Genomic DNA, 13,856 nt, shown 5'->3' on the forward strand with positions numbered 1-13,856 from the left:
TCTCTCTCTCTCTCTCTCTCTCTCTCTCTCTCTCTCTCTCTCTCTCTCTTCCAGGCGGTCTTGCTTTGTAGTCTAAGCTGACCTCCAGCTCTTCCCTGCCCAGTCTTGCATCATCATGGTTGACTCAACAATTCATTTCTTCTCCCCCGCCCCCCCCAGTCCTCAGAAGGAAAAGGATAGTTTCCTGTCTCTTTGTAAAATTCATGTCATCCTTCTTCAGTAAGCACACCTCAGTGTGTTCTATTTCTTCCTCTTTTGAGCCAGTGTGTAGCACCTGTCTGATTTCCTCCTTAATAGGTGAAATAAGGTAAGAAACAATGCATGCCAGTGAATAGACTTTGTTCTCAAGTCAATAGGTATTATCTGTCCAGCCCAGACATATTATGGCCATAGATGTTATAGCCCCTGTCCTGACTACCAGGGCCCAGACAGATAAACAGAAAGCATCAGTAACATCTGGTCAGTGCTCCCAGACAGGTAGATGCTGGGTCCGGTGGATGTTCACAAATCCTCCATAGAAAGAGTCGGCTCAACTCACGAGCTCGAGGAAGGCTACTTGGAAGAAATACAGCCTGGATTCGTCCTCAAGGCAGGCCCAGTGACTATGCTGTAAGAAGGACAAGAGTGACCACAGTCAGGGAGAGCTACATATGTAAGGCTTAAGAGTATGTAGCAGCCTCCTGATCTCCCATACATATGCCAACATATTCTTACTGTGTGATGTTTAGCTATAACCTACCTATATTTTCCTGATGTATGCACACCCACAAGATGACAATAAGCACCTTGGGGCAGAAACTTTATTTTCATCCTCTTCCTAGTTGTCTTCAGATTCACTGGGACCCAGCAAGTGTTTATTGAACTTAAATGATTTCAAGATAATGTGAATTCTGGGTAAAGAATAATGAGCATGGATCTGGTCACACGGGTTCAGGGGGTAGACTAATGCAATTGGAACAATAAAAGCCTGATTGCTATTTCTTATGATGATGTTGAATGAATGTTGTTGGATGTGCTTTGGGGCTCATGAAAATCTCTTTTGTTTCTTTGTAGAGTGAAGAGTTCCATATTTATACCCAGTATTGCACCAACTACCCAAGGTATGGCTTGGAAAGGAGCAGGGCTCTTTTCCATTGATGATTGTTTTGAGTCATAACATGCAGTGACATACTTCCTCCAATAAGGCCACACCTACTCCAACAAGGCCACATGTCCTAATAGTGCCACTTCCTGGGCCAAACTTATTCAAACCACCACACCACCCCTTCCTTCTTCCCATCTTATGGATGACCCTGCTGAGGGACCCATGACAAACTGACTCCACAAGGGTGCCGCAGCTGATGAATGGCCCACTGAGGATATCAACCAACTTGCTCCAGCCTCAGGCCATCTGCCACCATATTTTTTTTAATGTTTTGGAGCTTTGTGTGAAGCCATGATCAGCAGGCTCTTACACCCAAGCCTGGGGAATGACTTGCACGCTCGTAGTCAATGCTAGCAGAGGTGGCCCACAAGAATACAGTATACGGTAGAATTCTTGCAACAGCCGAGGGAAGGATGGACAAACACTCCACCCTCCAACACAGGAGTAGCTTAGAAAGACTAGTGTGTCGTAAGAAGCCTGAAGTTCAGAATTACTTAACAACAACTTCCCATTGTAATATTTTCCTGTAAACAATGGTCAGGGTGTGACACCATGTTTATTCATCTGGATGGACAGCCATGCATTTCCCGGGTTTCTCTTAAAAACAATCCCCCCCCCAGCACGCGTGTATACACACACACACACACACGCACACGCACACGCACATGCATATTCAGTCATGTGTCACAATCCTCATCTATAGACACACCCATAGTTTGCAGGGTTGCACTTAAGCCTTGTTCTTTTCTGATGCAATGTGAGCTATAGAATGCCCCAACTAGAGCTCATGGTCCTTAATCCAAAACACCACCCAGCGGAGAAAACATAGAGTCAACTCACAGCCTCTCCATAAAAGTTCTTCCCAAGCAGAAGGGAAGATGCTCAAACAGACAAATCAGTAAAGCTCTGGGTCTGGTGATCAGAAGGGCTAGCTTGGGAGGGTCTGACTGTGCGCATTTCACTGTAAATATACTATCCAAAGACATAACCGCACTGTAGAAACTTTTTTCCAACCACAAAGTCAGAAGATTTTTCTGACTTACTGATCAAGCACCACGCTTTGTCATCGTGGCTGTTTGGGGACCCCTGCGGAAGCAGAACTCCTGTGTGGAAGGAGGATTGTTAAGAGCTCGTCATCCATGTGGCGCTATCCCATACTTAGTGCAGATCTGCAGGGACTAGGAACCAACATCCACAAGCAGTTTGTATGCTTTGGAGGAACAGAACCCAAATAAATGCATCAGCGAGATAGCATGATAGGGGAGATTAGATACCTAATTGGAATTAATATGGAATGGACTTGGTGACATGCCGTGGAAGCTAGACACAAAATAATGAGAAATAACCCAGTGGGGATATTATTCCTAAGCTAAGGACAGTTTCCTGGAAAGTATATATCTTGATTTTGAGTCTGACTTTAAGGAAACCCCTGTTAACAGGATGCTCTTAATGCAGAAGGCATGCCCAGTAATTGCCCTGGGTGTGGCGTCAGTGTCCACAAAGAAATAATCCCATGCCTGTCCCCAGGTAGTTTGCTCTGACCCTGAGATTCTATCCTCCCTGTCCTAGCAAGCCAAGAGTGCTACGCTTTTTATCCCCTCTTGAGAAGCAGGCTAGTGATTGTAAATGTGGCCAGTGTGCCTTGGCAAGTGACTTCTTTCTTCCTGCCAGTCACACCCTAGTGATTTCACTGTGAAGAGGCACAGGTCCCTCCCTCCTTCCCCCAGGGACAGGCATAAAGGAGGTCAAGCCATTGTCTTCAGATTCCTGCCCTATTTCTAAGATTTCCAGGAACCTAGCGTGCCATGTGACCTGACTTGTAGCCGATTCCAATCTTGAGCAAGAACTTGGGCAGTCAGTTAGCCACAAGGCTACTGAGCAGCTGCACCTAATGCCAAAGGACTTCAGAGAAATGTCCCGGTTTTTATGAATTAGCATTATTAAGCAATATTAATATATATGATTTGAGCGGATAAACCAAACAGCAGACCACGCCAAGGTGATTCCACGTGAGAGGTTTATTAAGCAGGGATGGGGAGCAGCAAAGTGGGTAGAAGAGTAGAGAAGAGAGAAAGAGAAGGAGAAAAGGGGGAAGGGGGGAAGAGAAGAAGAGGAGAGCGGGGGTGAAGAGAGGAGGAGAAGAGAGCGAGGAGGGGGTGATCCCCTAATTTATACGGAGAGTGACATCACACCAGTGAGGGTGGGGACTGAGCCAGGTGAGTTGTGGGATTGAGGGTCGTTGTCCTGGCAATGCAGGTCTAGTGTCACATGGTTGGGCCAGGCCTTGCAGTATCCTGGTGCTAACACCGGTCATACGATGAAGAGTTTCAAAATCAGGACTCAAGGGAGAAATAAATCTGTCTGATGGGCTATCTTCTAAAGCAGATGTGCAGAGGATTCTACCAGCTTCACGGACACCTTAATTACAAGACCTCCACTTAGCGCCATTCTAAGGAGTCTTCCATTCTAAGGAGTCTTAGTTTGTTGTTTGGCTCCATCTGATTGTCTCAATTAATTTTGAAAATATAGCAAAGACATGGAAAGACAAGAATAAAATGATTCCTGCCTGCATCCAAGTTATACCACATCAGGATTTTAATTTTCACAGGTGTGTTTGATATCCCATCCTATTAGCTAACTTGATGTGAAAGGAGATATGAGTTGTTTCAACTCTTGCTCTAAAAGACATAACTAACCTGGACCCCTGGGGGCTCCCAGAGACTGAATCACCAACCAGAGAGTGAGCATGGGCTGGACCTAGGCCTCCCACGCATATGCAGCAGATGTGCAGCATGTTCTTCAACTGGAGCAGGGGCTGTCCCTGAATTTGTTGCCTGCCTACGTGCCTGAGGACCCTATTCCACTAACTGGACCACCTTGTCCGGCTTCAGTGGGAAAGGACTCACCTAGTCCTGAAGTGATTTAACATGGGTGGGGGGGGGAGGAGATGCCAAAGGGGAGCCCGCCCTTCTCAAGGGAGAAAATGAGGGAGGGGGTTGGAGTGAGGATTTGTGTGAGGGGGTACTGGAAGGTGAGGGAAGCTAATATTGGGATATAAAGTAAATAAATTATTAATAATAAAAAGATGCATTGGGACTGGGGGCTTTGGGGGCTGCAGAAGGGACTCTAGCACCCTTTTGTGAGACTATTAAAAATAAAGGGGGGAGATGTTCAGAGTTTCGCTGAGAGAAGTCACCTCTGGGAAAGTTGCACAGTGGTACACTTCACAAACCATATGGGCAGGGGAGGAGGGGGGAGGGTGTGGGGTGTGGACAAATGCCCTGGTGGGAAGCCAAGTCTTTGCTACAAAGGAACTGTTTTGTCCTAATCCAGGGACGCTGATGTGCCTTATAACCTGACTTGTGGGAACTCAATCCAGATGTGCAGGATGAGCACTGTACAAAGACATCTGGATGGGGCATGTGTCGGAGCTAAAAGCCAATGCTTGTGTCTCTTGCCCCCCCCCCTCCTGATGTGGGGCTGCGAGTCCACGGTTCTATATCTCTGAACTCAATTCCTTTTTCTAACTCAACCCACGCGAAGGACACCTTTTTAAAACTTGCCCTGAGGCGTCCTAGCGGGGATGACTCTGTGGGTCAGTTTCAGTCAGGGGCTTGCATCTAAACGAAAAGCAAATCCATTCTCCTTTGTCCCACCCATTTTAGGATATTTCCACCCAGAGTCTGACATTTAAACCTCAAACACCCACCTAAAACATGGCATCACCATGATGAAAAACATGCCCTTCTCTTGCAGGTCTGTGGCCGTGCTAACTGAGTGCATGAGGAACGAGATACTCACCAAGTTCTTCCGGGAGCGCCAGGAAACTCTGAAACACTCACTACCCCTAGGGTCCTACCTTCTAAAACCAGTTCAGCGGATTCTCAAATATCATCTCCTTCTTCATGTAAGTCTCAGCCTGTGCTAGAACATTTGTCAAGGGATGGGGTTTGAGGGTTTGTATATAACTTTTTTGGGGGGTGGGGGTAGGGGAACACCAGAAACTGCTGTGTTCATATGGAAACATTTTTGCTTTACAACTGACTGCTTTCCTTTGAGGAATCGGAGATCTGTATACGCTGGGTTTTACAGCCCCACTGATGGCAGCCAAGATGAAAGATTCATTTAAACTTGGAAAGTGACAGTACTGAGGAATGACTCGTGCTGGACAGGGTCGGTTTCAAGCAGGGAGCTAACATCTAAATGAAGAACGCATTCATTTTCCTGTTTTATTTCCATGAGACCCAATGCAGTGGGCCTCTGTTGTAGATTGGTACCCATGTGAAAGAAAAGAAAGTGCTCAAGAGTAGGGAGGACAGATGAGCAGGGACAGGGAGGATCCCTGAGGAATGTGGACGATCCCTGAGTGGGGCTTAGCCTCATTTCTCGCTATTAACCTTTCCTAATGGCTTCCACTACTTTTATAAAACTCAAGGAAAGGGCTGGAGAGATGGCTCAGAGGTTAAAAGCACTGACTGCTGCTCTTCCAGAGGTCCTGAGTTCAATTTCCAGCAGCCACATGGTGGCTCACAACCATCTGTAATGGGATCTCTTCTGGCGTGCAGGCATATATGTAGGCAGAACATAATAAATAAATAAATAAATAAATAAATAAATAAATAAATGTAAAACAAAACCAAAAGCCCTCAAGAAGACTTTTGAAATAAGATGCACCTAGATGTCAGATTCTCCTTTCTCGTCCTCTAATGAAGTTCGAAAAGATGGCGAAAGTTTTATTGAAGATAATTTGTGATAATTTTGGTTAGCTTTGCAGTGGGGGAAAGGCAGAACATCAGGCTTGAGGTATAGAGCTCTGTGGCAAGTCTGTCTGCCTCCAGATCCAATAGGCTCACTGTGGCCTATAGGATAGATAGACTTGCACAATCAATTAATAAATAAATAAAAATTTTAAATAAACGGATTTTAATCCAAAGCCCCATTTTATCAGCATGCCTGATATCTCTCCCATACAGGTACTAATCAGGCCCAACCCTGTCTTGCTTCCAAGATCAGACAAGACCAGGTGTTTTCAGGGCAGTGTGACCATTGACTGTGTGCGGTGTCTCTTTTGAAATGATTCCAGGTTTCTAACTGGGGCAATTGTTCTGGTTTGCTGGATTCACATGTGTAAAACTTTACCAAAAGTTTGTCTGCTGGCTTAAGTCTCTCATCCTTGGAGGAAGGCCTGTCATCTTCTGAAACCATCCTGGAAAGAGTTCCTTCATTTTTAAGTTAATTCTAAGAACCTTCCAGATTGAGTGGATAAGTTTGCTAAATCAGTGTCTTGACAGTTGTTGAAAAAGGAACACCATCCTGAGAATACATCTCTCCTCAACTGTGTTAATGTGACATATAAGATATTGTCTTCTAGAGGGTCAGGTAGCCATCAATCAAGAAAAAAAAAATCTAAGACCTCAGCCCCTGTAAGTAATCAAGATACCTAGTTGATATTTATAATTTGATATATGTAATTTGATTTTTACAAATGACTATTAGTGGAGGGGAAAGGGAAGGATGGAAACTGGACCAATTCCAAATTAACTTCTTATTGCCCCTGAAGTATCTTTGCTATTACACGTAGCTTAGAGCATCCCTCCATAATTCATATCAGTTCAGAGCTGAGCCACAGGCTCACATTCCCCACAGGTCTATCCCTGAGAAGAGATGAACTCTGACCTTAATTTTATAGTACATTTTCCTACAACATTTTAACAGGTGGGCCTGACAGTTTAGGAAGAAAATGTAGATCCTGCCCTACAGCCAAGCTAGATTTAAAAAAAAAAAAAAACAAACAAAAAAACCTTGAATAGTCAATGTTTAACAGCATTACTATAAAGTAGTAAGATTAGGCCTCAGGATTATCCCAAAAGCTCTAGCGTCTGCTCTTTAGATAATTAGGCCTGGCAGAAGTCATAAAGCATCTAACAGCCAGTCTCTTACTTCTATAGCTAGAGCATCCTTTAGCATCTGCAAAGAGTGATGCCAGGTCCCTCCAAATACTGAACTCTGGAGATGCTCAAATCCCTCATACAAAATAGCAGAGAACATCACAATGAAACCTGTTACTGTAGGTACTATGTTTTTAAAAATAATAAAATAAAAAACAAGGGGGGGGAGGTGGAGAGATGGCACAGTGGTTAAGAGCACTGACTNCTCTTCAGTAGGTCCTGAGTTCAAATCCCAGCAACCACATGTTGGCTCACAACCATCCATAATGAGATTTGACTCCCTCTTCTGGAGTGTCTGAAGACAGCTACAGTGTACTTACATATAATAAATAAATAAATCTATAATAATAATAATAATAATAATAATAATATCAGAGAATTGTTGCAAATAATTCACCTACTTTCCCTATGTATGAGACTCTAAATAGCCTCTAAGTTGCTGCTATTATCTAACGTAGTGTAAGTGCTGTGTGTTCAGCTATTAAGTTTGCTAGGGAATATGATCTGCATTGATGGATGGGGAACCTATGGATCTGGAAGCTCCCTATACTAATGTAAGATTACTCGTTTTAAGAAGGTATTGCTTCAAACTAGTAAGCAATTATTGAGGCTAGAGATGCAGCATAACAGTAGAACTCTTTTCTGGCCCAAAAATTTGGTCTCTAGTACCAAAAATAGGAAAAAGAATTTTCTGACACCATTGGCCTGTTAGGCACAGTAGAGAAGATAAGAAAGCAGAAAGACTGGTGGAATCTTCGGTGTCTGGGGGCTTAGCAGGAATAAATAATTATAATATGGGTTGAACCGTCTCTCCTCTCCTTGGGATTGTGAAACTCCGCGGTAAGATGTATGGCAATGCAAACTGCTCTGATAGCAGTCGGAGAATCGCCTCTTGAACCTTGAACTCTTTCATCACACTGAATGACTGTCAGAGAAGCCCCCTCTCTCTTCTTCTCCCTCCCTCCATTCCTTCTTCTATCTCTCTCTCCCTCCTTCCATCCTTCACCTCTCCTCTCTGGTGCTAAGGATCAAATACAGGACCTATACACATACTGGACACATACTCTATTACTGGGCTTTGAACACGATGTCCCCCACATAGTTCTAAGTAGTATTTTTATGTCTGTGTGGGTTTTGGTTGATTAGTTGGTTGGTTAGTTGGTTGGTTAGTTGGTTGATTAGTTGGTTGGTTAGTTGGTTGGTTAGTTGGTTTTTTGACACATGGTTTTTCTGTGTACCTCTAGCTATCCTGGAACTTGCTCTGTAGACCAGGCTGGCCTCATACTCAGATCTGCCTGCCTCTGCCTTCCAAGTGCTGGGATTAAAGGCCTGCACCCACCCCCACCCCCCACTGCCTGGCTAAGTAATATATTTTTAAAAGAGTCTTGTCTGTGAGACTGAGAACTATATTATTGATATATTATATATATATATATATATATATATATATATATATATATATATACAGTGTGTGTGTGTGTGTGTGTGTGTGTGTGTGTGATAGGCAATCCATTTGCCTCACTGAGTACATGAAAAAAATCTAATAATAGTTTATTTTTATTTTTTGAAAGGAAATAGAGAATCACCTTGATAAGGACACGGAAGGCTACGACGTTGTGCTGGATGCCATAGACACGATGCAGCAAGTGGCCTGGCACATCAATGACATGAAACGGAAGCATGAGCATGCTGTCCGCTTGCAGGTGAGCACACAGTCAGATGACAGCACCAGGCAGGTGCTCTGACACGTTGCTGTTTTCCAACATGTCAGATTACACACACACACACACACACACACACACACACACACACACACACACATATATATATATATATATATATATATATATATATATATATATATATGTATTCAAGGCTGCATAAATAATGTTCCTCATTTATGATCCTCCCCCCAGGTCTCCCTGAAGATGGGTCAGGACATGAATAATGCCAACCGTCCATTAGAGTAGCTACATAGGACAACTTTTATTGCTTTTAAACTAATAGTTTTCTTATAGCTACTTTGATGAGTCTGAGTAAATATGAGTGTCCTGAGGCTTTATTTTATGTCATGACAAATCAATAATTCTTGCTGAAAACAGTTTCCTCTAAACTACTTAAGGACTTCTAAAGCCCCTGTTCTCTCTTGCTAGTTTATACAGAACCGTGGCATACAGTGTAAGGAAAGTCTCGGGGCGGGTGATTGAATTGGGAGGCTGGAGGGCAGCTCCTTTGTATTTCCCTTGACATGAGTGCTAAGCGAGTTGTTTCAGTCTCTTCAGCTTTAAAATCTGACAGCCCAGTGACAGGTTTGCTAAGGTCCATCCAGCACCAATTTGAACCCTAAAATCTCAGGAACCTTTCTTCCCACTCAGGAACTTTTGATTATGTTCCTGACTCCTCAAAAAATGAAAAATAAAAAAATAAATAAATTAATAAAAATAAAATAAAAAAGAACCACTTAAAAAACAAGGGCTCAGTGGTTAGGAACACTTGCTCCTCTTACAAGGGATCCAGGTTCATTTCCCAGCATCCACAAGATGGAGGCGCACAGACATCCACAGTTCCAGTTCCAGGGGATCTGACACCATCTTAGGACTTCATGAGTGCCGTGCTCACCCATGATGAACATACAGACACCGAGGGAAGCAAGACACACATACACAGAGAATAAAAATAAATCTTAAAAGAAAAAGCATATGGTCCAGCAGCTCGTTCCAAACATGCTTGAGACTCTACAAGTAGGACAGAAAGATGCAGTGAGAACCCACAGCAGAGAGCTCCAGTCAGGGAAAGATGCACCTTTCTCCTCCTGGGTCAGAAGAAAGTCTAGATTCACCTGCAAACAACCAGAGTTCGGTGTGATCTCGCTGCCTCAGAAGACGAAAACATTCTATTTCCAGGCATTTTTGTTGCTGTTGTTGTTCTTTTCGAAGCATTAACAAAAAAGTTTCATTGTTCAAGTTTGTTTTACAAATATAATATCAGACATCTTTCCTATAGTCAAAAACGACCAAATGGCTCATTTTTCATGCTGTCTCGATCTGTGTGACATTCTGAAGATCCCACTAAATCAAACCCTGTCTCAAACTTTACTCCATTCATACCATTTCTATTTGTAGCCAACAAAAGTAATTTTGTTTGTTTGATTTTTCGGTTTGGTAGTAGGACAAATCGCTTCTCGGCCTTTTGGCTAAGATCAAGTGTGGTAGTAAGACGAACCCAGACACTTGCACAAGCATCACACGCCACTGCTGAGCTACACGCCCAGCTTCCCAGTGAAGACGTTAACCATCTTGTGGCTTTTCTTAAGTGGTACTTGTGAATATCTTCAGTTTTCAAAGTCATTGAAGGCAGCTTCCTTAAAATTTTGATGTGCAACAAATCCTAAAGGGATATCTGTCGTATCACTAATTCGTATTTTCTAAGTTCCACGGAGAGCTCTCAAACAGTGGCAAAGGTGTGTCCGTGTCCTTTCTAGATAAATGAATTCGAAGATGGGGGAAATCCTGAGAAAATGCCTGTGGTTTTGCACAGGCTTCAGTTTTCAGTTGTGTATGGCGTGGACTCAGTTTGTGAAAAAACATCCTGAAGTTAGACACTGGAGGATTTATAATCCAAAGAGGGGAGGCTGAGACAGGTTAAAGGAGGAGCCCGGCTAAGATGGCGCTCCATGTTGACCGCCTTGTGACACCTTTGAAAGGTCAAGCTGCAGCCACCGCCACCAGTGGCTATGACTCTGGACCATTCAGGCATGACAATAAGCCCCTGGCAATTCAGCAACTAAAGATTCCGTTCCCTTTGGATGACCCTGGACTGATAGCCTTACCCCATAAACCCAGATATGCCAGCCACCATCCTTGAGATCCAGCAACAGGCCACTGAGTGTGCGATACCTCGCAGCTTGCCTGGTGTTTCATTCTGAGAATTTTTTACTTTCTATCCAGGAGATCCAGAGCTTGCTAACCAACTGGGAGGGGCCTGACCTCACCAGCTATGGGGAGCTGGTGCTTGAAGGCACCTTCCGCATCCAGAAGGCCAAAAAGGAAAGGACTCTCTTTCTCCTGGACCAGCTGCTGCTCATCACAAAGAAGAGAGATGACACGTTTACATACAAAGCTCACATCCTGGTGGGTCTTCATGGGGTGGCATGCGAGGCCTGGAGGTGGCTGTTTGTGTCCCATGTGTACCTGATGCACTGTGCTCTCTGCTGCAGTGTGGCAACCTCATGCTTGTAGAAGTCATACCAAAAGAACCGCTCAGCTTCAGTGTCTTCCACTACAAGAACCCCAAGCTTCAGCACACAGTTCAGGTAACAGCCGGGTGGGAGGTCCCCAAAGGGGAGAGGTGTGCTGGACCCAGCCGCCATCTCTATGTTGCCTCATGACTCGCTATTTACATCTCCCCTGGTAGGCCAAATCCCAGCAAGAAAAACGTCTCTGGGTTCTGCACCTGAAGAGATTGATTCTGGAGAACCACGCAGCAGCATCGAAGATCCCAGCTAAGGTGAGAGAGAAAAATCAGCCAGCACACCATAATGTAGAAAGGACCCGGGGGAAGAGGGGGGGGGGTCGAGTCTAACAGGAAATAAGGCCTAGCTTCACAGTGGAGCCTGAAATCCCAGCGTGTGTGTGTGTGTGTGTGTGTGTGTGTGTGTGTGTGTGTGTGTGTACCATAAGGAAGCTTATAGAGAATAGATACTGGAAATCACCACCCCCCATTCCCCACCTCCACCCCTACCCCCACCCCCCTGTGTTGGGTCCCGTGGGAACAGCGGGAAACCAAGCCCAGTTTGGCGGGAAAGGAATTTACCAGCAGAGAGCCAGCTGCCCGCCTAACCCAGATCTGTTTGCAGGCCGTGGGGAAACAATAGCGTTGAAAGCCAGGTGGCTCCGGGGGCAAAAGGACAAAGTGTTCAGGTCTAGCCAGTGAGGGCAGGAAGGAAAACACCTCCTGCTTTCTTGAAGGATGAGGAATGTCCTTATGAAGTTGGGGAGGGGGAAGGGCGGAACCAGGCTGAGACAACAAAGTCACAAAACCAGAAGTTGACACCCTGTTCACCAAACACAGCTGGTGTTGGGACAGGAGGACCAGGAAATGGGGCAGGAATGCGGCTGGGGAAGTAGCCTAGGGAGCCGAACACAAGGCGCAGATGCAAGACCCGGTCACCCAGGCAAAGGGAACAGATATCGCTCTCTGAGATTGTGCTTGAGTTGCAGGAAGACCTCCGGGCTGGGAGTTAGCCAGACAGAGGTGGCCTAACTGGTTAGATGGGAGCGGAGGAGCATCTGGCGGGTCAAAGGAGGTGGAAATTCAGGTTCTGGCAGCCCAGGATTAGGAGAGGCAGTGAGTGATTGAGGCCCTAGGGCTTGACAGGGCCCACAAGAATGTATAAAGGAAACAAGGTTCCCCGGCTCTGAGAAGGGGAGGAGTAATGGGGGAGGGGCTTGTAATGCGGGAAAGCAAGGGGGAGGGGTAAAGGGAAAGGCTTCAATGGAGATGTAAAGCGAATTTAAAAAAAAAATTTATTGGGGGAGGAAAAAAAGACAAGGAGTCTTGGGAATCCTGGCAAGTCACCTGCTGGGGGAGGGGCACCTGGAAGACCAGAAAGAACAGCAGGAACCCAGTAAAGAACGGGAGGGGACAGCTGGTGAGGAAGGAGGGGACAGAAGAACCTCCACCTTGAGAGGGCAAAACAGATGCAGAGTCTGGGTTCGACGACTGGGATATTTGCAATGGGTTGAAAGAAATTAGAGAACAGGCTGGTGGGGACTGCCCCCCCACACACACACACACAACACACCCAAAGTTCAAAAAGATGCAGTTTAGAGAACAACTCATCAAAGCAAAGCTCGCTATCTGGGTGGAAAACACAATATAGGTTTCTGAGGTGTCTGGGGAGACTAAGAGCCAGGCGGCAACAGGATGCGGAAGAGCAGCTTGTCAAGGGAGGTGGAAGGAATGGGGCCGTAAGCACAGGGATGCTAGAAGAGAGTCTGGCGGGGAACTGAGGAGAATTAGGAAATCATGAAGGGTCAGAGACACTGCTGTGAGGGACGACACAGGAATAGGGTTTGTCCTTGAAAATGGAGAGAGTCAGATTGGATGCAAAGGAAGATGATCCTGTCACTGGAGGTGACTCAGGTCCCATCTGGAAGATGCCAAAGACCCGACTGGGGCTGCTGTGTGAATCAGTTTCATGGCGTCATAACAAACCACTTAACAACTGCCCTAAGGGAGTATGGCATCCAGGAGTTCCTCTGCAGGGAGGGGACAGGTGGAGCTGGGGAACAGAGAACTCGCTGCAGTGACTGTGATTCCAGGCTGAGCAGGGGAAAGAGACTTCTGGTCTGTGGTCAGCTGGTTCAGCGGGAAACCTGAAATCTGTAGTTGAAGACGATCCCTGGTACCTTACCTGAGAAGCAGGGCAACTCTGGTGTGTGCATGTTCTGGGATGGCCTTACCACGCTGCTGTGGAGTAGAGGAAACAGTTATTAGAGATGAAGTAGCAAAAGACTAAAATGGATGGGGTGTGACTGGCCATCTGTGAGGATGGTGGGATGTCTGTGAGTGGTACTGATGGGGAAAATCAGAAGGAATTCTGGGAAAGGAGAGATTTGTCTTTGTCTTGGTTGGTTGGTTGGTTGGCTGGCTGGCTGGCTGGCTGGCTGGCTGGCTGGCTGGCTGGCTGGCTGGTTGGTTGGTTGGTTGGTTGGTTGGTTGGTTGGTTGGTTGGTTGGTTGGCTGGTTGACTGGTTGGTTGG

General features: G+C 45.5%; 1 protein-coding gene across 3 annotated transcripts in view; it reads left to right on the top strand.

Annotated features, from left to right (window-relative positions):
* Plekhg1 (pleckstrin homology and RhoGEF domain containing G1) overlaps positions 1-13,856 on the top strand; it is a 220,344-nt gene that overhangs the window by 186,353 nt on the left and 20,135 nt on the right. For all 3 annotated transcript variants that reach the window (XM_029532902.1, XM_021221411.2, XM_029532901.1), the window contains 6 exons: positions 1,054-1,100; positions 4,901-5,051; positions 8,664-8,795; positions 11,040-11,222; positions 11,309-11,404; positions 11,506-11,598. In XM_029532902.1, coding sequence (XP_029388762.1) covers positions 1,054-1,100; positions 4,901-5,051; positions 8,664-8,795; positions 11,040-11,222; positions 11,309-11,404; positions 11,506-11,598 — 702 coding nt within the window. The remainder of the gene's footprint in view (positions 1-1,053; positions 1,101-4,900; positions 5,052-8,663; positions 8,796-11,039; positions 11,223-11,308; positions 11,405-11,505; positions 11,599-13,856) is intronic.

The sequence above is a fragment of the Mus pahari genome, chromosome 21, assembly GCF_900095145.1.
Source record: "Mus pahari chromosome 21, PAHARI_EIJ_v1.1, whole genome shotgun sequence".
NCBI lineage: Eukaryota > Metazoa > Chordata > Mammalia > Rodentia > Muridae > Mus > Mus pahari.